Consider the following 23,800-nt stretch of genomic DNA (forward strand, 5'->3'; position numbering starts at 1 on the left):
GAATGGATTAAAAAATTAGACCCAACTACATGTTGCCTTCAGGAGACCCATTTCAGCAACAAAGATAAACACAGGCTCAAAGGGAAGGAGTGGAAGATGATACTCCAAACAATGGCATCCACAGAAAAGCAGATGTAGCTGTACTTATATAAAACAAAACAGATTTCAAGATAAAAAAGGTTATGAGAGACCAAAGACAGACATTACAATGATAAAGGGGACAACTCATCAAGATGTAACGCTTATCAATATATATGCTCCCTAACAGGAAGCACCAAAGTATAAAGCAATGCTAACAGACCTTAGGGAAAACCTGACAAAAATACAATTACAGCCCTGGCCGGGTTTGCTCAGTGGTTAGAGCATTGGCCTGCAGTCCAGAGACCCGGGTTCAGTTCCTGTTAAGGGCACGTACCTCAGTTGCAGTTTGTCCCTGGCCCTGGTTGGGTCAGGGCCATGCAGGAGGCAGCCACTCGATGTGTCCCTTTCACGTCGATGTTTCTTTCTCTCTCTCCCTTCCACTCTATCTGAACAAAAAATGGAAAAATGTCCTCGAGCGAGGATAAAAAAAAAAATGCAATTATAGTAGGGGAGTTTATGAATACCCCACAGACATAATGGATAAATCATCCAAACAGAAAGTCAATAAAAAAATATCATCTTGCCCTGGCCAGTTTGGCTCAGCAGTTACAGCATCTGCCCACGGACCGGAGAGTCGCATGTTTAATTCCGATCAGGGGCACGTACCTCAGTTACGGTTTGTCCCTGGCCCTGGTTGGGGTTGTGTGGGAGGCGGCCAGTCGATGTGTCTCTCTCACGTCAATGTTTCTCTTTCTCTCCCTCCCTCCCACTCTGTTTGAGGATAGATGGAAAAATATCCTCCAGTGAAGATTTTAAAAAATTTATCTATCTAATCTATTGATCATCTATCGATCTATCATCTGTCATCCATCCATCTATCCATCCATCCAACCATCCATCCATCCATCCATCCATCTCAACCTTGCCCTGGCCAGTATGGCTCATCAGTAAGAGTATCAGCCCAAGGACCAAAGGGTCACAGGTTTGATTCCCAGTCAAGGGCATGTACCTGGGTTTCAGGATCAATCTCTGGCCCCAGTTATGCGGGTGGCAACCAATCAATGTCTCTCCCCCACCCCTTCCACTCTCTAAAAATTCAATGGGAAATTATTCTTGGGTGAAGATTAACAACAACAACAACAAATTGGCCTTAAATGACACATTAGACCAAATGAACATAATATTTATAGAACTTTACATGTCAAAACGACAGAATATACATTCATCTCAAGTACACAAGGAACATTCTCAGGGACAGACCACATGTTGGGGCACAAAACTAGTCTCAATAAAATTTTAGAATATTGAAATCATATCAAGCATATTTCCCAACCCAAGAGTATAAAACTAGAAATTAACTACAATAAGCTGAAAAAACCACATACATGTGAAAATTAAATGACAAGTTACACCCAGCCGGTGTGGCTCAGTGGTTGAGCATCGACCCATGCACCAAGAGGGTGCCAGTTCAATTCCCGGTCAGGACACATGCCCAGGTTGTGGGCCCAGTCCCCAGTGAGGGGCATGCAAGAGATGGCCAGTCAATGTTCTCTCTCATCAATGTTTCTCTTTCTTTCTCCCTCTCCCTTCCTTTCTCTCTAAAATCAATAAAGGAAAAAAAAAAAATGATATGCTACTTGCCCTGCCCAGTTTGGCTTAGCAATTAGAGTGTCAGCCCTCAGACCGAAAGGTTGCAGGTTTGATCCCTGACCCCTATTGGGGTTATGTGGGAGGAAACTATGGAAACAAATGGAAAAATGGAAAAATGTCCTTGGGTGAGGATTAATAACAACAGAAACACCCTACTGAACAATCACTAGGTCAAAGAAGAAATAAGAGATCAAAAGAGAAAGACAAATGAAAATGACAATATGACATGCCAAAATTTGGGGGATGCAGCAGAATGGCACTAAAAAGTATGTTAGAGCATTGCAGGCCTACCTCAAGAATCTCAAATAATCTAACATTACACCTTAAAGAACTAGAACAATAACAAAGTCAATAGAAGAAAGGAAATAATAAAACTTAGAGTGAAAATAAATGAAATAGAAAACAAAAAGAACTATAATAAAACTGATAAACTTCTGGCTAGACTAAGTGGAAAAGAGAAAACTCAATAAAATCCTAAATGAAAGAGTAGTTACAATGAATACAACAGAAATACAAAGCACTATACAAGAATACTATGAAAAATTACATGCCACCAAATTCGATGACCTAGAAGTAGATACATTCTTAAAAATATATAAACTTCCTAGACTGAATGATGCAGAACTGGAAAACCTAAATATACTGATCACTACTAACAAAATTGAAACAGTGATCAACCCCTCCCCGCCAACAAAAGCCCAGGACCAGATGGCTCCACTAGGAATTCTATCCAAACAGTCAGAGAATCTTTAATGTCTAAACTTCTCAAATTGAAGAGGGAAAACTTCCTGACTCGTTTCATGAGGCCAACACCACCGACATGAAAATCAGGCAAGGACAACACAGAAAAAGAAAACTACAGGCTAATACCTCTGATGAGCATAGATGCAAAAATCCTAGCAAATCAAATATAACAAAACATCAAAAGATCATATACATCATAATTAATGGGGTTCATTCCTGGGACAGGATGGCTCGACACATGCAAATCAATCAATGTGATATACTACATTTCCAAAATAAAAGTCATATGATCATATTAACAGATAGAGTAAAAGCAATTGACAAGATGCAACATCCATTAATGATTAAAACACTCAAGCCCTGGCCAGTTTTGCTCAGTGGTTAGAGCATCGGCCAGCAGACCAATGTGTCGCGGGTGCGATTCTGGTTAAGGACACATATCTCAGCTGTGATTCATCCCCAGCCTTGGTTGGGGTCATGTGGGAAGCAACCACTCGATGATTGTCCCTCTCACATCAATGATTTTTTCTCTCACTCTCCCTTCCCTCTCTCTCCCACTCTATCTGAACAAAAATGGAAAAATATCCTTGGGTAAGGATAAAAAAAAAAAAAGAAAACACTCAATAAAATGGATATAGAAGGAAAGTATCTCACATAATAAAGGCCACTTTAAAAAAAATTTTTTTTTCTTCTTCACTGATCTTAGAGACAGAAACATCAATGAGAGAGAACATTGACTGGCTGCCTCCTGCTTGCCCCCCACTGGGGATTGGGCCCACAACCTGGGCATGTGCCCTGACTGAGAATTGAACTGGTGACCTCCTGATGCATGGGTCGACACTCAACCACTGAGCTACACCAGCCAGACTAAAGGCCACTTCTGACAAACCCTCAGCTAATATCATACTCAATGGTGGAAAACTGATAGCTTTTCTTCTAAGATGAGGAACAAGACAAGGATGTCCTCTCTCACCTCACCACTATTATTCAACAGAGTACATACTAGAAGTCCTAGCCAGAGCAATTAGGCAGGAAAAAGAAAAGCATCCAAACTGGGAAGTAGTAAAACTGTCACTATTTACAGATGACATGACACCATATGTAAAAAACCCTAAAGATACCATCATAAGATTATTAGAAATAATAAAAACAGTGAAGTTGCAGGATATCAAATCAATACACATGTGAACATCCGATTTATGAGAGAAGGCATTGCAGAGAGGAGGAGAAGGATATGCTACTCAGTATGTAGAACTTGAACACCTGATTATCCATTTGGGGAAAAATAAAGGAAAATGAGTAGTGTTCACACACATCAATTTCTGGTGGGTTAGACGTTTAAATGTGTATGCACGTGTGTGTGTATGTGTGCAGATAGATAATGTAGACAAATGTTTTCATGACCATAGGACAGAGGATTAAGAAAGACACAAAAAACAAGCCATAAAAAAATATTTGATAAGTCTGACTGAAGAAAAATTGAGTGAATCCTTATCAAAAGACACAATAAGTAGAATAAGCTCAACAACCAATTGAGAGAATTTTTTTGCAACACATTTATCCTATAAATGATTAGAATCTAGGATAAAGAATTCTTATAAATAAATAAGAAAAAGACAAACAATGGAAAAAAAGGGTAAAGACATATACAGGCATTTCCCAGAAGAGAAAACATCAACATCAACATGCAAAAAGACACTCAATCTCATTAGTGAACAGTAAAATACAAATTAAAAAAAAATAACTTTGACCTTAATTTAAATGTCATACCTTATAGAAAAATTAACTGAAAATGGATCAGAGACTTAAAAATGTAAAACAAATCGCCCAGCCAGTGTGGTTCAGTGGTTGAGCATCAATCCATGCACCAAGAGGTAGCCGGTTCGATTCCGGGTCAGGGCACATGCCCAGGTTGTGGGCCAAACCTCCAGTGGGGGGCATGCAGGAGGTGGCCAATCGATATTTTCTCTCATTGATGTTTCGATCTCTCTCTCCCTCCTTCTCTCCCTCTAAAAAGAAAGAAAGAAAAAAAATAAATCAAATCTATAAAGTTTAGGGAAAAAAATCACAGGAGACAATCTTCAGGATCTAGCAGGAGGTAAAGAATTCTTAGCCAAGCCCTGGCCAGTTTGGCTCAGCGGTTACAGCATCGGCCTGCGGTCCAGAGAGACCCAGGTTTGGTTCCCGCTAGGGGCGCATACCTCGGTTGCAGTTTGTCCCCGGCCCTGCTTTGGCTCAGTGGTTAGTGTTGGCCCTTGGACTAAAGGTTTTTAGGTTCGATTCCTGGTCAAGGGCACATACTTAGGATGCAGGTTCGATCCCCAGCCCTGGTCGGGGTCATACAGGAGGCAACCAATTGATATGTCTCTCTCACAATGATATTTCTCTCTCTCTCTCTCCCTCCTTCCCTTCTACTCTATCTAAAAAAAAAATCGATGGAAAAATATCCTCGGGTGAGGATTAAAAAAAAAGAAAGAAAAAAAGGTCTGTAAACTGGACTTTATCAAAATTAAAAACATTTGCTCCGTAAAATATCCTGTTTAGAGGATAAAAAAATAAGCTATTCATAAACCAAAACTTTGACAAAGGACTAGTATTCAGATTACATATTAAGAACTCTTAAAACTCAACAGTAAAAAATTAAACAATTAGAAAATGGACAAAACACATGAACAGGTATCTCATGAAGTAAGAGCATGAAAAGATATACATTAGCCATTATGTTAATGCAAATGAAAGCCACAATGAGATGTCACTATGTATCTACCAGAATGGCTAAAATTAAAAAGTTACAATAGAACTGGGAGAAACTGGGTCACTCACACATTGCTTGTGGGGATACAAAATGGTCCAGCCAATCTGGAAGTTTGTCAGGTTTTTTTTTTCTTTTAAATATGTTGTTATTGTTTTCTTAGAGAGAGAGGAAGGGAGAGATAGAAACATCCATATGATAGGGAAACATTGATCAGCTGCCTCCTGCACGCCCCCTACTGGGGATCGAGCCCAAAACCTAGGCATGTGTCCTAACTGGGAATCGAACCGGGACCTCTCAGTCCATGGTGCGACACTCAATCCACTGAGCCACAACAGCTGGGCAAGTTTGTCAGTTTTTAAAAACAAAACATGCAATGACCATATAATCTAGTGAATGTACTACTGGACATTTATTTCAGAGAAAGAAACCAATGTTTACACAAAAACCTGTAATGAATGTTCATAGCAGCTTTATTTGGGATAGCCAAAAACTGGAAACCACGTAGATGTCCTTAACTAAAACAATGAGCACACCACAGAACACCATGCAACCACCAAAAGGGACGAACTGTGGACACGCGCAACTGGACGAATCTCCAGAGTATATGCTGAGAAAAGCCAATCCCAAATTGTTACATACTATATGATCCCATTTATACAACATTCTTGAAATGATTGCATTAGAGAGATGACAAACATCAATGGTCATACTATATGATCCCATTTATACAACATTCTTGAAATGATTGCATTAGAGAGATGACAAACATCAATGGTTGCCAGGGATTAGGGATGGCAGCCAGAGGGAGTGGGTGTGGCTCTAAAAGGGGAGTTGGAAGGAGATTCTGATGGTGATGGGACAGTGTGTCTAGACTGTAGTGGTGGTTACACAAAGCTACACGAGAAGATGACATATAACTACACACCCTCACTGCCCAGTGTCCAGGTCCTGGTTTGATACTTTATTATAACTAAGTAAGATGTAACCACTGAGGAAAACAGGATGATGGGTATCTCTATCTTTGCAACTTCCTATGCGTCTGTGATTATTTCAAAACAAACAGAAAAAACAATAGCTTTCATTGCAAACTGGTATCCTGGAATGGCTCCTGCAACTGAAAAAGGACATTAGAAAAACTGGTAAAATGCATATAAAGTATAATCTAGTTATTTTTGTACCAGTGTTAATCTTTTAATTTTGATAAATGTACCTAGGTGACGTAAGATGTTAATAGTAGGGGAAGCTAGATGAAGGGTACATGAAACACTTCTGTGACTCTAAAATAATTTCAGAAAGTAAAATCCTGATGCTCAGACCAATATATCCTACCTGGGGATGGGCCCCAGGTATCAGAATTTTTAATTTTCCAGGTGATTCTAATGTGCAACCAAGGTGAAGAACTACTGTTCTGGAAAGAACTGCTTTGGAAGTATAGTAAGTCTTCACTTAATGTCCTCAATAGCAAGTTAGGTTCCTAGGACAGCTCATCAGCATTGCAACAACACAGTGATGAGACATTATTCAAGGCCTGCTGCATCTGTTTCCCACATGGGGTTTTGCTCTTGGAGTGAATTCCTCGAGAACAACTTATCAGCAAGCAGCCCACTGTTCGAACTTCATCCCTGTTGATTCCAGATAGAACCCAAATTCCTTTGAGAAAGGTTCCAGAAATCCTCCACTTCACCTACCCAATCTAAGATCCCAGGTTCCTGTGATGCCCATTTCTACACAGCAAAGAACTGTGGCCGGTAAACAGAGGTAAACTGGAAGAAAAAACACCTTCTTGTTCCCGATTCTCTAAAATCCTGTAGCTAGGGACAGGAAACAGAAAGACCTTGAGATGTTTAAGAGATATAGAAAACTCTAATTTCATGTTCTTTTTTTTTTTAAAGAAAGATAATGGTGATCTACCTGGTCCTTATCCAAGCCTTCCTTCCCTTGCGCTCTGCCCGCGCTCACAGCTATACAATCCTGACCGAAGACTAGGAGGACGGTGTGAAACTGGTCTAATAGTTGGTTACTCTTCCTGGGACCTGACAATGAAAAAAGTATTAGGTGCAGCAGAGCCCTCCCTCTCATACGTAACCTTCTTTAAACTACAGAAAAGTGACAATACTGTTAATGGCCACGAAGCAGGAGAGGCAGAGGCGCAGCATGAGGAGCACGCCTCAGTCCCCAGGGGGCCAGCTGAATTGCTCGGGCTCTGGAAGGCTAGACAGCCACCTCCACAGGAGGGAGCAGGACTAGTGCACAGACTAGGGAGGACCTGTGCTTCCAGATCTGGCACACAGGACAGGCTGGGACGTGCTCTTAAACATGGCACCATCAGGGAAACCACAAAGTTCGCCATGGCCAAGGCCATGGATTTGAACCCCCAGTCAGAACTCTTGATTTGCTTAGAAAGTGCTGCCAGCAGCAGGTTGGCAGATTAGAAGCAAAGCGAGTACAGGTCACAGCCACACAAAGGCAGCCATCGTGCACTCACAGCATGGCCCGGCCTGGAGAGGTGCAGGCACAGCAGTCACAGGGAGGAGATGACGCTGCTGCTCCCACTCCCTTCAGAAGCAGGCCTGGAGGGCTGTGCCCCGCTGACCCCCATTCCTGAAGGAGGCAGGACCTGCTGAAGGCTCCCGGCACTGACGGCTGGCCCCGAGAACCCTGGACCCACATCTCTAAGGGCCATCTAAAACGTGGCCTGGAGGGGTGAGGACCGGCTGGCAGGAAGCTACTCCGAGGCTGGGCTCTCTCCAGTCCCCATGTGCTTGTCTATTCCCCAGACCTGGGGCAGCCTGGCAAGCAGTTAGACTCCTGGGTTCCGCCCAGGGCTCTCCTCCGCTGGGAGGCCAGGTCTGTCGTGGTTGGACGCTGGAGGAGAAAGGAAAGGAGAATTACTATCACAGACAGTCAAGTGTGATAATCCTCTTCCTCTTCAGGACAGAAGGGACAGGTCAGGACAGCTCAAGAGGTGCCAAGGCAGACCTGGGAGGGGTTAGGACAAGGGTCAGCCTGACTCCGACTCTGAGACACCACTCTGAGTACAGGCATCCTATTGAGGCAGGAGGGCAGTGGCTGGGGTTCTGCCTCGGCCGTAACACTGGGCAAGGGGAGCCTGGAAGGGAGCTTTAGTTTCCAAAGCTGGGCAGGTATTCCATGAGTCTATCTTCTAGGAAAATGAAATAAACGGTAGCGAGAAGGGACAGAAGGGCCCATGCACCCCCATGGCGAAATGTCTTCCAAGCCAGGGAAGCAGTTTCTGTGCTCCTCCCAGCAGCTAAAGGGCTGGGAAGGAGAGCAAAGGGAAAAGAAAGAGAAGATATTTACCTTGGGTGTTTTCTTAAAACAAAAAACGCTCACTAATCCAGTCAATTATCAACTGTAGTTTCCAAATGTGCCAAAGGAAATGTCTACTGGGCAGGCTGGAGAGAGCAGAGAGAGAGAGAGGAGGAGACAAGCTATTGAGCCGAACCTGAAGAGCCTCTGGCCACAGCCCCGAGGAGACCGACATCTGCCGGCAGGAGCGCCAAGGCAGAGGCACCGGCTGTTCGGAACAAAGGACCAGGGAACACTGAGTCTTCAGAGAACTTTCCCTGGAAAATCTAGTTCCGTGAACGCTCCACGTGGAAGAGTTGCTCCAAATTTGAAATGGCAGGTCAGGGATCAGAGAACCATTACTGCAAGGGCTGATATTTTTAGAGTTTGCAGGTCACATGGTCACTGTGACAATTTGACTCCACTACTGTAGCTCAAAGGCAGCCACATACAACCCGTGAACAAACAGGTGGCTCCCAATAAAACTTCATTTATACCCTGGTCAGTGTGGCTCAGTTGGTTGGGCATTGTCTCGAGCACCAAGAGGTCGCATGTTTGATTCCCGGTCAGAGTACATGCCTGGCTCAATCCCCAATATGGGGGGGGGGGGGGGGATGTAGGAGACAGCCCACTGATGTCTCTCATTGATATTTCTCTCTCAAGTCAATAAAAACACTTTAAAAAAAAACAAAACCTTTCTTTACAACAACAGACTGCAGGCCAAATCCAGCCCTTTGTCCACTTTGCCAAATCTGCAATAGGCAGTCAAAAATCATCACGCCTTTTAGCGTGTTCTCTGCTGGGGGGACCGTGCCAAGGTCACCCGGGAGTGGTTCTGACCTATAATCCTGAAGAGTCTACAGTGACCCTCCACGCGTGGAGTGACAGAGTCCAGGGTACCAGACTGCAATGAGATGCCAGAGAGCAAAGGCCAGGAGCAGAAAGACAGTGAGCAAGCCTCACAAGGGCAGATGTCAGGTTGAATTTAGGAGGACAGCCCACATTATGACTACAAACCAGGACAGTAATCTGTTACAAAGGGGAAATGACCCACGGAGTCACTGTAAATTACCCCCTTAGAGGACTGCCCAATGAGCAGCTGAAACCAAAAAAGGATTTTAAAAAACTCTGGGTATCTAGTAAAAGATGAAATGAAGAGAAAACTATAGTTCTTAGATTTAAGTCTATACCCTGAACATGACACATGCAGTCTGAGTAGCAGACGGAGCTAGGAAAGGTTCCCATGAGAGAAAACCAAAACCAAAAGGCTCCCGTAAAAAAAGTCTTGGCTTCTGAGACCCAAGTCTAGTGTGACTGTATAAACAAGGGGATGTCACAAAATCAAAGATCACAGGAGTGTCACCAGCCTCAGAAGGTGGCGTAGATGTTCATTTGGAAGGGGCACTGGGCGGCCCACATGCAGGACTGAAGCAGTATACCCCACCCAGGGTCCCCATTTCCCAACATCCAGAGATGGGACACTAAGCTAAGCCACCAGCGTGGCCCAGCATGGGCTCGCTGTCCCTTGCACCTGTACATCACCTCTCAGAAAGTACTCTTCTGCTCTAAGAACACATCTGTATTCACAAGCACAGGTCTGAGCAAGCAGAGCTGCTCCCTGTGAGGCACCACAGCCCCAAGGCCAAGAGCACTAACAGGCTCCAAGCCAGAGTGTTTCAGTCTGTCTCTGCCTCCAATTCTTCACCTGGAAATTGGGCATAACAGCTACCCCTCTGAAACCTCAGGGAGGTGGTCTTAGATGAGTCAGGACAAGGAAAGATCTGAGCACAGTGCCCACAGTGCCACAGAGTAAGTGTTCACTGAGAGCTGTGTCCCCACTGCTGCATTTCCTCCCACAGTCTCTCAGGGAGCCCTAGGAGGAGGTCGGAGTAAACAAGTCTTCTTTTATTATTTTCTCAATCCTCATCCAAGGATAATTTCCCACTGATTTTTTAGATAGAGTGGAAGGGAAGGAGGGAGAGAAACATCGATGTGAGAGATACATCTATTGGTTACCTCCCGCACGACCTAGACTAGGGCAGGGGACTGAACCCAAAACCCAAGCACATTCCCTTGATGGGGAACCGAACCCTCGATCCCTTGGTCTGAGGGCCGACAGCTCCAACTGCTAAACCAAACCAGCCAGGGCTAAAAGAACCATTTTGATTAACAAGAACAAGAAGGTTCCAGACGACGACCACTCCTCTCCAAAGGCTCCTCTGCAGCCTCCCTCCTTACCCCAGGAGGGTGGGTGTGCCATCTCACATCACAAAGGCTATGCCTTCCAACACAAGCTTCCTGCACACAGTGGAGCCCAGGAGTGGAGATCTGGGCATGCTTTAAACATGAGTGTCACCGCCCTGGCCGATTTAGCTCAGCGGTAGAGTGTCGGCCCATGGACCAATGAGTCGCAGGTTCAACACCTCAGTTGTGGTTCGTTCCCAGCCCGGGTCGGGGTCATGAGGGAGGCAACCAGTTCATGTGTCCCTCTCTCGTCAATGTTTCTTTCTCTCCCTCCCACTCTATCTGAAGATAAATAGAAAAATATCTTCAGGTGAGGATTAAAAAATAAATAAATATAAGCATCACCTAACTACAGGCCTCAGGGGCCCTTTCTAGCTGGGATGGTTCCTACCAGCCATCTACCTTCTGAGCCGGGCCCACTGGTGTCCCAAATCTTCATTTTCCAGGTGACCTAACCCTAATCCTAAATGGTCAAGTCTGAAATTTATCTTATTCTCATTTAACAACTATTCTCTAATTAAGGCAACCATTCTAACAACAAGCTCTCAAGAGAAAATGCTGACTTCATACACTTAAGTACCTGCCGGTTATATAGCTCAGTATCATGTGAGCTATTAAAAGCTGCAAGGAGAGAGGCTGGGGAGGAAAAGGGAGGAAAAAGGATGCAGGGCACAGTGAGGGCAGAGAGAGCAACTCTGCGTATGCTAGCAGCAAGGACCTGGAAGGCCACGCTTTCTGGGATGTGGCCACATAGGGCTCACCTGCTGCTGTGACTGTCCTATCACTGAGGAGCCTGGTCTGGCTGCCTGGGATGACCTGGAGGTCCAAGTTGTCAGGGGATGGTGGCAGGTTCTGGGCTCGGGTAGCCAGGAGTGCATTGAGGTACTGCAGCCGCGTGACCTGTAGGACAGAGCGCACTACTAGGCAGGTGAAGCGCGTGGTCATACCACCCTCCTGCACACAAGCACCTGAACCAGGTGGGAGAGTCACACTGAGCAAGACAAAGAGAAAGGAACAGTGGGAAGAACCGCAGGCTAGCTAAGGGCAATCAAGCAAAGTGTCTTTAAAATCTCAGAAGGAAACTGGGTGCCTAGGCCCAGAGACGAGACCAGACAGAAGTAGTCAGAGACCTCTGGGGAGCCAAGGCTATTGCCCTGCAGAGCAAGTTCAAGGTTTGCTATGAAACATCTCAGACTGACCCACTGAAACTTAATCTCAATCCACACAAACTGGTGACCAGAAGGTCTAGCCCTCTGGGGAACACAAAGCAGGTTAGAAGCCAGCACCCGTGAACAGTCCAAACCTTGATGAACTGCAGGTCAGAGAGGGCCCTCACAGTGTAGTCAGGACGATATGTGGACAAGCGGGTGCCGTCAGCTGGTTCGGGCTGCAGGTCATGGCGGAGGGACTGGAGCGAGGACACTGGGGACTGGTGAACTATTGAGAGGAACAATGAGTGATGAGGAAGCTGTGCTGGGAGCTGGGCATCCCCACCCTGGTGGGGACAAATGCACAGCCTCTAAGACCCACCCCACAATCACAATGGGGAATGGACTAGGGCCAGAAACTTTGGAGAACTGGCAAACAAGCTTCCTCCAGGGAAAGGTTTTTCAGGGATGGGAGTGAGAAGCAAAGATGAGCCCTGAAAAAATGCTGCCCCTTCCCACTGCTCAACCCCGAGAGTAGAAAATCCAGCAGGTCCTGAAGCAGACCACCTTGCAGGAGGCTGAGCACTAGAAGAAGTAAAGGGCAGAATCCTGGCCCTGGGGCCCCAGCCACAGCAGAGGGAGAAGCCCGCGCTGGTCCAGCCTTCACTCGGAAGGTGTGTAGCTTACCTGAGGACGGCGCCGTCAGGGCAGACACGCCATAGTAGGTGAAGGCCCCATTCTCAAACTTCAGGCCTTCCTTCCCAATCTCCACCTCAACCCTGCCCTGGGAGGTGGAGAGAAACAGGTGTGTACACATGACCTTTCCTGCCAGGAGGAAGCACAAACAGAAAGCACCCGCTCTGACTGTGCAGGGTGTCTCTAAATGTGCCTCCCTCTCTCAGACCCTTCCCTGCTTTCCGGTCAGGTGGGGGCCTGGCTCAGGCTCCTGGTTACCTGCAGGATGAGGATGAAGTAATCCACCGGCTGGCTGCGCTGGTACAGGTAATGGTGTGCAGCCAGGCGGTTGCTCTCGTCAAACCTCACCTCCTGGTTGACGCTGGGGTGCCTCAGCAGGTGCAACAGGACCTTCTCGGAGATTCGCAATGGGCTGAACACATCTACCTCTGCCCATGGCAGAGAGAAGAGACAGTGTCCGCTGGGCCCTCAGCGGCCTGCATCACCAAACTGAGGCCTGCTGCCCACCTGGATTCTCCTGGCTGGCCCTCGAGACGAGTCCCCTCCCCAACACAAGAGGACTGGGCAGCCACATACACTGCCAGCCAAGGCTTCCTGGCCGAGACTCGCCACAAGTGGCACCAGCCTGGCCCTGGCTTTTGGTTGTTTGGCAGAGAGCAGGTGCCCCCTTGGGTGACCTGAGAGTATCCAGAAGAGTGTGTCTGCTGGCAGGGCAGCCAGGGAAGCACAAAGGCTCTCTTGGACACCCTCCTGCTTACTGGGGACAGGAGCGGTCAGTGTCTGCCCTGGGGGTCTCCTGACCCGCTGGACAGTAAGCAAGAGAGTGGGGACAAGGCCCACCCTTCACCCTCACCTCGGGAAAGGAAGCGCTGGGTGGCCAAGAGCAGCTGAGGCGAGATTTTCACTTTATACTCATCGTCAGACACCTTGAACAAGGAGAATTCCTCTTTCCGCCTGAGAGGGGCACTGAGAGAAGCAGGCTTCTTCCTCACTGTGGTGTCTCCTGGGATGGTGAGCACAAGGTGGCTTAGGAACCAGCAGCCCTCCCAGCAACATGACTAAACCAAGGAGCTTGTTGCCCACACCCCCTCCACAAGCCTGGGAGCTCCTGGGAGACACCTCAGAGCCCCAGGGACCCATCCTTGGTCCCTGGATGGTGCCCAGGACAGAGGGGCAGCGCCCCACACTGCAGCCACACCCGAAGAAGTAGCAGAAGAGACTCTCTCCTTGGAGTCGGGAGATGATGCTGACATGACAGAAAGAGGCAGCACTGTGGTCACTAGAAGACCACATGCCAGAAAGCAGGCACTAGAGGATCCCTGGTGCTCCATGGTGGCAGCTAACCTAGCAGCCCTGTGCCTGGGGCAGTCCAAGGTATGCAACTAAAGATGCTGCATTGTGGGACTCATGCATGGGCAGAGCAGTTCACCTGACAGCACACATGGGTGGGTGGCCCAGTGTCCCAAGTGCCATGAGAGGCCCAGTCATCAAGCATGAGTTCTATGCCCACTCTGCAGACCTCAGCCACCATGCCAAGAGGCAGATGCTTCTAAGACACCACCACGGGCCCCAGGGACACATTCTAGGAAGACCCTCTTAGTAAAGAACTGGTTCTTTAAGGAGACACTTCTGTACAAACCACATGAGAAGCAAAAGGTGTGAGGAGTCTGGGAAATGCCCATTAAGGACAGATGTCTGTCAGTGATGGAGGAAACAAGCGGAGCCCCAAGCAAGCGCTGGGACTGCAAGGCCACCAATGGATAGGCCGCCACAGCTCTGCATCCAGGTGCAGGGGTGGGCCCTCCTGTACGGGCAACACTGATTCACGCAGGGGCAAGAAGAACAGAGGTAGCAGCTCTATCCAGAGACCCATCACCCCCTGAAACAAACACACACATACATCTCAGTGAGCCTAAAAGAGCAGCTGAGCCAGAAAACTGCCAGGAGGTAAGACTCACGGTAGTCCTCAGACTCGTCCAGGATCTCGGACTTGATGACCTCCTCAATGACATCCTCCAGGGTGATCAGGCCCAGGACCTCGTAGAAGGGGTCCCCTTCACCCTCGTTGTTCACCTTCTGCACAATGGCCAGGTGGGACTTCCCTGAGAGAGGGAACGTGCCTGTTACTGTGTGACAGAGGCTCCCACATTTCTAGGTCCCATCCTGCACAGGCCCACCAAAAGGACAGACACTAATGTTTGTGTTCCTACAACACACCTTGCAAGCGCTAGGCATGACTTTTCTGGGTTCTTACTGAAGATTCTCAACATTCACAGGAGGACTGGCCTCGCCTTACATGCGAGGAACCTAAACCCCAGACACTGCTTTCACCCACACAGGCCGAGGCAGAGCTGGAGTCAGCCCCGGGTCTGTGTGGCTCCAAGTCATGCATGTGGCTTAGACATGGGCGCATCAGACAAACTGTGGACATAAGGCGCACACTCCAGAAATGCAGGTTCCCTGGGAACCGTCTAAGTGGGGGAGCCAAGAGAGGCCCTCCAGTCTGCCTCTCCTGGGGTAGTTTTCTCAATTCTGAAAGCTGCCCTTTATTTCCAGAAGCCAAGGTCTCTAAGGTCATCCAGGGGATCTATGTGGGAAGAACAGAAGCCAGGAACGTTCCTTCCCCTTTCTTAGTTCCCTTCCTATTTGTTTAATAAGGAAATGTAAGCTTGAAAAAATCCCACACTTCTGAGTGTAGGGGCATGTTGGAGAAACTTCAGGAATTTACTCTGCCTCAGCTAAGTGCTCTTCATCTATAAAACTCTATACTTGTACAAGAGAAACACAACACAAGCCACATACGTAATTTCTAATTTTTGAGTAGTCACATTGAAAAAAAAAAGACCCAGGTGAAATGAATTGATAATATAGTGTAAAAACTCAATATAGCTAAAATATCACTTTGACATACAACCAATATAAACACATTAAAAGATGTTTTACTTTTTTGTGCCAAGTCTCTGAAGTCTGACATGTCTGTACCAATGGCATACCTCAATTCAGACTAGTTAGTTACCTTTCTAGAGCTCAGTAGCCACACAAGTGGTGGCAACTGGGCTGTGCAGATCCCAGGTTCGATCCCCAGTCAAGGGCATATACGTGGGTTGCAGGTTTGATCCCCAGCCCCGGTGGGAGTCATACAGGAGGTAACCAATCGAAGTATCTTTCTTACAGTGATGTTTCTCTCTCTCCCCCTCCCTCCCAGTCTATCTAAAAAAAAAAAAAAATCAATGGAAAAATATCCTCGGTGAGGATTAACAACAACAAAAAAATAAAACGATAAAGAAATATACACCGTGAAACTCTATTTGGCATGCTCACCCCATTTTTGCAGCATTCCTATACCCCCAATAGTCAGGTATAAGAAGACCTCTGCTCCAAAGTTTGACAAAATGCAAATGTCAAGACTCAATCAAAAGCTATTACTGTATTATTAGTAGTAAACCACTAATAGGATGATCAAGAAAGGAATGAGGCCCTGGCTGGTTTGGCTCAGCGGCTGGAGCATCGGCCTGTGGACCAGAAAGTCCCGGGTTCGTTTCCCACTAGGGGCATGTACCAAAAAAAAAAAAGAAAAAGAAGAAAAGAATGAGGCTGTAAAAGAAGAAAAGATAACATTTACTGTATCTCATCAAACCTGAGATGCCATCAATTGTGAGGCTCAGCCTGACTGCAGACAGGTTAAGCAGCAGGATTTCATGCTTACTGTGTGCTGGCCACCAAGGACTTTACTCATTTACTAACTTACCAAGTCCTCCAACAACTCTCTGAGGCATGCAGTACTACTATCCCCACTTACAGTTTACACAGAAATTGAGGCCTAGGGAGGTTTAGTATAACCCATCCAAGTGCAAAACCAGGGTTCGAACTCAAGCAGCTGGCTCCTGAGTCCCTTCTCTTCACTACCATGTTCCACTGGCTTTCACTGAGAACAGACCGAGTCAGAGAAGACCCTCCCCTTGGGTGACTCCCGAGAGCTCTTCCAAAGAAAAGAAAGCATTGTTCTTTCTTTTCCATCTCCAGGTGTACTGACTATAAGTTGTCACACCCTTTCCAGAGGAAAAGGCCAGGGATCCCTGGAGAACTCCTGATCATTCCTGCTGAGATGGGCACTGAAAGAGGATGGTATCATTTCTAGGTACTTCCCCCCCCCCCCTTGGTATTTGCGTTGGGAATGCCTCACACTGGAAGGCAGATGTCATTTCTAGAAGGCCATGGGGGCTCTGCCACATGATACCGATCTGTCAGGCCAGATCAGGAAGGCTAAGAGACACAATTCTGGCCAGCAGTCTTCTCAGATTCTGGAACCAGATCCCAGGCTCTAGATGGCATCTAAAAGCACAAAGGACTCATTTCAGCTCCTTTCTTGTTTTCGTTTTTTTTTTTTTTTTTTAACTTTAATGGGAAAGAAAGTCATTATTTATTTCTTTTCTTTTTTTTTATTTATTTTATTTATTTTTATTTTATTTTTTTATTTTTTATCCTCACCCGAGGACATTTTTCCTTTTTTTTTTTGTTCAGGTAGAGTGGGAGGGAGAGAGAGGAAGAGAGAGAGAGAGAGAAACATCAACGTGAAGGGACATATCGAGTGGCTGCCACCCGCACGACCAACCAGGGCCAGGGACAAACTGCAACCGAGGTACATGCCCTTAGCGGGAACCGAACCCGGGTCTCTCTGTACTGCAGGCCGACGCTCCAACTGCTGAGCCAAACCGGCCAGGGCTATTTATTTATTTTCTTTACTGATTTTAGAGAGGAAGAGAGAGATGGAAACACTGATGAGAGAGAACATCGAATGGCCGCCTCCTGCATGCGCCCACTGGGGATCGGGCCCACAACCTGGGTATGTGCCCTGACTGGGAATCAAACCAGCAACCTCTTGGTGATGGGTCGACGCTCAACCACTGAGCCACACCGGCCGGGCGAAGCCACTCACTCTGGCAGGTTGCCTGTAGAATGGACTAACTTCTCCTTTGCCTTCAAACTTCTATGAAAGAGGCACAAGTTTCTCAGTGACCTGTCACAATGAAGACCCCTAAAACAGAGACCATGTGATTTCATCTCAAGACAACATTTGAGGGGGTCCAGAAGGCAACCCTGAGCAAGGAGAAGTACACAGAGAAAGGGTAGTTGGAGGGGTTAAGTTTCTCTTTCATTTGAGAGGATAAAACGCTCTGAAAACATGGGTCCTACTGGCCAACTGCAAACATGGACACAGGTCCTGGCCTGGTGCCAGCGCCACAAGCAAGAGGCAGATGGCACATCTCACCAACATTGACCATAAAGCCCAGAAAAAGCTCTATAGTTTCATTTTGGTTAGCAGGCACAAGGGTACTAATAAATTTTATGAATGCTCGAAGTCTCTTCTGGAATGCCTAGTTTCTAGAATGTTCTTAAAAATGCACTTGGAGTTTAAATTCTTCTGCCTTCCCTCTTTTGTTTTATGAAGCAACTGTTTGAATACATCCTATGAGAAAGGACATTGCTAACATTCCTCATGGCAGGTGTGACTCTTCAGAGCTGTGGCTTGTGACAATGAACCAGAACTCGGGTGCTTTACAGCAGAAACTGAGAAACTCACCTATCCTAACCCTTCCTCTAGCTGAATGTTCTCGAATCGTCTCTTGGGGGTTGACAAAGAAGGCAGGGCTGACGACTTTAAAGGAAACACATGGTATTTACTATAGCTCCAAAGTACTCACTCTTCCTGGTAATATTTGCACACAAGAACTGGTGTCACCTTAAGCCTATACACTGACTGAAGGCTCCTCACTGGGGAAGGTGACTCTCCCAGACTATGAAGTCCTAGAGAGACAAAGTTCTGGAAGCAGGACAGGAACAGGTGCCAGAATGGTGGCTGCCAAGATGCCAGGGACTCCTGCTTTAGGAAATTAGAGGTACCACCTCACACACCTGCCAGAGAGACGGGACATGAACCAATTTCTAAAACCTCGGGGCCATGTTCATAAGCAGAATGGTTAAAAAGGACTTTAATGAGGAAAAACAGATATCCACCAAAGAATTGCACTGCACAAGAAGCAGAGAAAGCTCCAGGATTTGACAGAAAAGATGTGGTCATTCTGCCCTGAGAATATCTTACCACAGGAGGAGGAAGTCAGGGGAGGGAAGCGTTCCCCACTCAACCTCCAGGTTGCAAATCACGCCCCCTCACCTTCTGGTAGTAGTAGCTGTTATTAGTAAGCAGCTATAGGGTCAGCCATCGGGTTGCATGAAACCTGCTTGGCTCCTCAGACAACCACAAAATCCCGTTCAGTCTGCCGTCCTCTCTCCTCTTTGTTCCCTATCACCCACTCACTGGTCCTCACTGAGATGAGATGCTCTGCTCACACGTACCCCCCTGATGTCAAGTTCAGCCTCCTTGGGGTCTCAAGCTGGAAGGTGGCAGGGGCAGATGGAGTAAACCCTCCCAGCTGACTCTAGGGCCACCTCGTTGACTACAGTGGCCCAAATGGAGTATTTACCACCAGAAGGTTCTATCTGATCCCTACCCTGAGCTTCCTACCCCTGAAAGGGGCTGCATGGCCACTTTCTGGGAAGACAGCCAGGAAGACCTATGAGATTCTCTAGCAGAGCAGTTGGAGCTACCCATCAAAGCTTCCTGCCCAATCAGTGGTACAGTTGTAACAGTAGAGACCTGACTATGTAAAACCCAGGCCTCCCACAGGATGAAAGGCAATAATGCACATGAGCGCCCACTACTGTCTGACATACAGCAGTGCTACCGCAAGAGTAATACAGTCATTACCACAAAGCCCCGACGCCCTGCCTCCCTGCCCTGACTGACAGGGTCTCACGGAGCAACTCCCAGACTGGCCCATGGAGGGACACCTCATAGCTGCCAGGAAGATCATGGGGCTTTGCTCACTTCTCAGCCTCATATTATGCAGCCTTTAGGATCAAGCCCACCTAGAATCCTGGGGTGTCCCCTGTGCCCACCTGCAGTTCAGGTATGAGAGGCATGGCTGGTGGCCAAGAAGCACACCCAAGCCTGGTCATGGAGAGGGCTGCAGAGGGGCCCACACCTTCATACTTGAAGGGTAGGTCTTGGTTTTTACCTACAACCTTCGAATTGTTCAGATACATGAAAGTGAAAGAGACTAAAATGTGTAGATAAGGGAGAGCTTGAGAGACCTTACTCAGGGTTAGAAAAGGGAAAGTTTCCTAAAGACAGCTGAAGGGGACACTAAATCAGTATCCATGAAGTTGTTTTTGGCCAAATCAATGTGGACAATCCATCCACACCTGCAGAAAGGTATTTGCAAATCACTCCTTTTCTACAATCAGGAAGGCAGCAGCTTGTCAGTGATCTTAACAATGATGACCTGGAAACATCACAGACATGGCTAATTTGACATTACAGGCATCCTATGTTTCATCCACTCTTCACAGGTGTTGTGTTTTTTACAATCGAAGGCAAGACCCTCCACCAGCAAAAATATTAGGGCTCGCTTTATTGCGGTGGTCTGGAACCGAACCCACAGTATCTCTGAGGTGTGCCTGTATATGAAGACAATAGCGTCCAAGTAGCTGAACACTAATTTCTTTTTTAAAATCCTCACCCCAGAATACGTTTCCATTTATCTTCAGATAGAGTGGGGAGGGTGGAGAGAAACATCAATGTGAGAGGCACATCAACTGGTTGCCTCCTGCACGACCCCGACCTCCGCAACTGAGGTTATGTGCCCTTGACCGGAATCAAACCACTGATGCTTTGGTCCGCAAGGAGACACTCTAACCACTGAGCCAAACCAGGCAGGGCTGGAAACTAGTTCTTTCGACACTTTTTTCGTTTCTATCCAAAAGTTTGGACATACTACAAAGCCAGAGCCCATAAAAATGATCTGGAGAGTTAAAGAGCTGGTGATTGGAGCCTAGTGGACATATCTCCCCAACTGGGGACCTACCAGGAAAACGAGTGGTTTGCTGTCTGTAGCAGTGTCACCCTCTGAATGACAACCTTTAAATGACATTTCAAGAGGTTACTCTGCCCTGGCAGGTTTGGCTAAGGAATTAGAGTGTCGCCTGTGGACCAAGGAGTTGCGGGTTTGATTCCAGCCAAGGGAATGTACCTTGGTTGGTCGCCCTGGTCAGGGTCGCAGAGGAGGCAACCAATTGATGTGTCTCTCTCACACTGATGTTTCTCTCTCTTCTTCCCACTCTATTTGAAAATAAATGGAGAAATGTCCTCGGGTGAGGATAAAAAAGAAAACACACGCAACAAAAGGTAATTCAGAGCTGCAAAGCCATCATCTTCTTTAAAAGGGCACTTAGAGGTATCACTGCCCCCATTGGGCTGAGACCCTCTCCCAGAGGCTTCCATAACCCCTCACCCCTTTTCTAAGGGAAAGCAAAGGCCTTCGGGTCCCCTCCGCAATTCCCGGACGTTACCTCGCTTGAACTCCTCCAAAACGGCGTCCAGCTTGGTGTCGTTGAAGACAAAGTGGAGCGGGTGGTTGTAGAAGCGGGTGATGGTGCTGAGCGGCGTGCAGTCCTCAGGGTCCACGAAGGCCAAGTCCTTGAGGTAGAGCATGTCCACGATGTTGGAGCGCTCCTCCTCGTACACGGGGATGCGCGTGTGGCCACTCTGCATGATGCTGGCCAGGACGCCAAAGTCCAGCACGGTGCTGGCGTCTAGCATGAAGCAGTCCTCAAGCGGCGTGAGCACCTCCTCCACTGTCCGGTAGCGCAGCACCCCCTTGCTGAGGTCGCTGTAGGGGTCGCCACTGCCTCGTGCCAGCTCCAGCACGCGCTCGCGAAGCCGCCCTGGTCGCGCCGCAAGCTCCAGCAGCTGACCCACCGGCAAGGCCACGGGAAGGGTGAGCAGCACCGCCAGGCGGCTGAGCACCAGAGCGCGTGGGGCCAGCGCTAGCGTCCAGCGTCCGCTCACGGCAGCTGGCAGCACCTCGGCCACCACAAACGCGAGTCCCGCGCTGCCCAGCACGGCAGGCAAGGCGCGCTGGCCGGCCGCGCGGTACAGCAGCACCGCCAGCGCCGCCTGTGCCAGGCTGGCTAGCAGCAGCAGCGCGCCAAGGGCACAGCTGGCCCAGCGCCGCGCCGGCTCCAGGCGCCGCGCCGCCGCGCGCTCCGCCTCCGACCCGTTCTCGCGCAGCACCTGCACCTCAGCCGGTGCCAGCACCAGCGCGGTCAGCTGCAGGCCCCGTGCCAGTGCTGCCAGCGCCAGCAGCCCCGCCGCCCCCAGGCCAAGCGCCCAGGGCGGCCCCGCCTCCTGGAACACCGCCCCGACGCTCGGCTCCGTGCGCACGGCCTCGGCGCGCAGGCGCAGCAGCGCACGCCACTCGCCCGCGGGTGCCGCCGCCGCCGCCGCCGTCTTCTCGTCTGCCGCGCCGCCCGGCTCTCCGCGCACTGCCAGCAGCGCCGAGTGCGGGTGCTCGGTTTCCGCACGCAAACGCAGTAGCGTGCGCCACTCGCCTGTCAGGGTCGCCGCGGCCGGCCCACCCTCGGGGCAGCCCGCCCCCTCGGGAGCCGCCCAGGACCAAGAGCTGTTGGCGAAGCCCGAGCCGAAGAGGCGCAAACGGAAGGTGGCCTCAGGCGCGGCCGGCACCTCCCCTCCACGCGCCCACGCCGCGCCCGCGGCCCCGGCCTGTTCCAGGCAGATGCCTAGCACTCGCGGGCCCTGCGCCGCCTCTTCGGCGGCGTGGCCCAGGTAGAGCCCTGCCAGCAGCCAGCCCAGCCACCCTGCTGCCGCCGCTGCTGCCGCCATCGCCCGCTGCCCCTCTCGGCTCCCGCGCAGCCTACCTCTGCTTCCGCCGGCCAATCGGCGCCGGCCTCGCGCCCCCTCTACCAATGGGAAACACACAGGGGCGGGCCCAGCGGGCTAGGCTGCGCCGGGGCGTAAACAAGCGGCGCGGGCCGGGGCGGGGCTGGCGTCCCCAGGGGTGGGCGTGGCGCTCAGGGCGGCTGTTCGCCCGCCAAAGGTTGGCTCGCGCTCTGAAGAGTTCCAGCCGGGCGGGCGGCCGCGGGCGTGGGGAGGTCACGGTGTAGTGTCGCTTTCTGAGGAAAGGGCCTGGGAACTGCCGACTAGAAGCAAGGAGGGCGAAAGGAGAGCCGGGACTGGGCTCCGGGAAGCTAAGGTTCGGGAAGATGCTTGTTAATGGCTTCCGACCGCACTGTAGTCTGAGGACTGAGACGCAGGTCTTGGAGTAAAGGATAGAAACACACGAGATCATTACACCCTGGGACCCTCACCGCTACTTCATGTTATTTTCCAGGCGAAAAGTGAAGCATGACTGGGCGTGGATATTGGGTTCCGACGCCAGCTACCTAATACCGCGTCACCACCCAGCCACGTTCGGAGACGGCGGCTCTGTCGGAGTGCCTCGACCTGTCGCTCCACCTCCACTTCTTCCTCGGTCTCGGGCTTCCTGGAGAGGACCTGTCACTCATTTTGTTCAAAAACCTTTGAACAGGCACTTGGAAATATTTGGATACACACTTTGGAGAGCACAAATGGTCATTTTAACTGTCAATATCCAAAGATAAAGAATCCAGCACAGCCCTGGCCGGGTTGTTCAGTGGGCGGGAGCGTCCTGTACATCAAAAGGTCCAGGGTTCGAGTCCCAGAGAGGGCACATACCTAGGTTGTGGGTTCAATTGCCAGCCGCACCTAAGGGAGGCAACCAATCAATGTTTCTCTGGCACATCTATATTTCTCTTTCCCTTACCCTCTCTTAAAAAACACATCCTCAGGTGAGGATTAAAATATATATATACATTTATCAGCCCTGGCTGGTTTGGCTCAGCTTTGGCTCAGTGGTTAAAGTGTCAGTCGGGGGGGACCAAAGAGTCTCCAGTACAATTCTGGTCAAGGACATGTACCTGAGTTGCAGTTCCAATGCTGGCCCTGGTTGGGGTCGTGCAGTTGGCAACCAAACCATGTGTGTCTCTCACATGGACTTTCTCTCTATATCTCTCCCTCCCTCCCTCCCTTCCACTCTGTCTGAAAATCAATGGAAAAATATCCTCAGGTGAGGATTTAAAAAAATACATGTATATAATGGAGTACTATGCAGCTGTAAGAAAGAAAGATCTCTTATCCTTTGAGACAACATGGAGGACCTGGAAAGTATTATCCTAAGCAAAACAAGCCAAGCAGAGAAAGATGAATACACATGATCTCACCTATTTGTGGAAT

The 23,800-nt window shown here is 48.8% G+C and overlaps 1 protein-coding gene across 4 annotated transcripts; it reads right to left on the reverse strand.

The window, feature by feature from the left end:
* Positions 1–5,535: 5,535 nt before the first annotated feature.
* Positions 5,536–22,369, reverse strand: CNNM3 (cyclin and CBS domain divalent metal cation transport mediator 3). 4 transcript variants are annotated; one of them, XM_036262953.1, is made up of 10 exons: positions 21,037–22,369; positions 14,586–14,729; positions 13,481–13,630; positions 12,886–13,055; positions 12,619–12,715; positions 12,087–12,220; positions 11,545–11,683; positions 8,010–8,095; positions 7,142–7,263; positions 5,536–7,041 (listed from the first exon to the last, which is right to left on the reverse strand). In XM_036262953.1, the coding sequence occupies exons 1-8, from the start codon at positions 22,367–22,369 to the stop codon at positions 8,031–8,033; spliced, it is 2,232 nt and encodes a 743-aa protein (XP_036118846.1). In that variant the 3' UTR covers positions 5,536–7,041; positions 7,142–7,263; positions 8,010–8,030. The 4 variants fall into 4 exon arrangements, with proteins under 4 accessions (XP_036118846.1, XP_036118845.1, XP_036118843.1 ...); XM_036262952.1 differs by having other exon boundaries at positions 5,539–6,993; positions 7,716–8,095; XM_036262950.1 differs by having other exon boundaries at positions 5,539–7,041; positions 7,716–8,095.
* Between the last annotated feature and the right edge of the window lie 1,431 nt (positions 22,370–23,800).

Source organism: Molossus molossus, unplaced genomic scaffold, assembly GCF_014108415.1.
Source record: "Molossus molossus isolate mMolMol1 unplaced genomic scaffold, mMolMol1.p scaffold_m16_p_15, whole genome shotgun sequence".
Lineage (NCBI taxonomy): Eukaryota > Metazoa > Chordata > Mammalia > Chiroptera > Molossidae > Molossus > Molossus molossus.

What these genes read in the sequence shown, in the direction of transcription:
- CNNM3 (XM_036262953.1), bottom strand. Translation starts at nt 22,369, where the DNA reads ATGGCGGCAGCAGCGGCGGCAGCAGGGTGGCTGGGCTGGCTGCTGGCA. An exon ending in CTGACCTGCAGTTCATCAAG is followed by an intron (nt 11,684 to 12,086) that starts GTTTGGACTGTT and finishes TCTGTCCTACAG; the next exon opens with GTCACGCGGCTGCAGTACCT. An exon ending in TAGGACAGTCACAGCAGCAG is followed by an intron (nt 8,096 to 11,544) that starts GTGAGCCCTATG and finishes TTTCTCCTCCAG; the next exon opens with CGTCCAACCACGACAGACCT.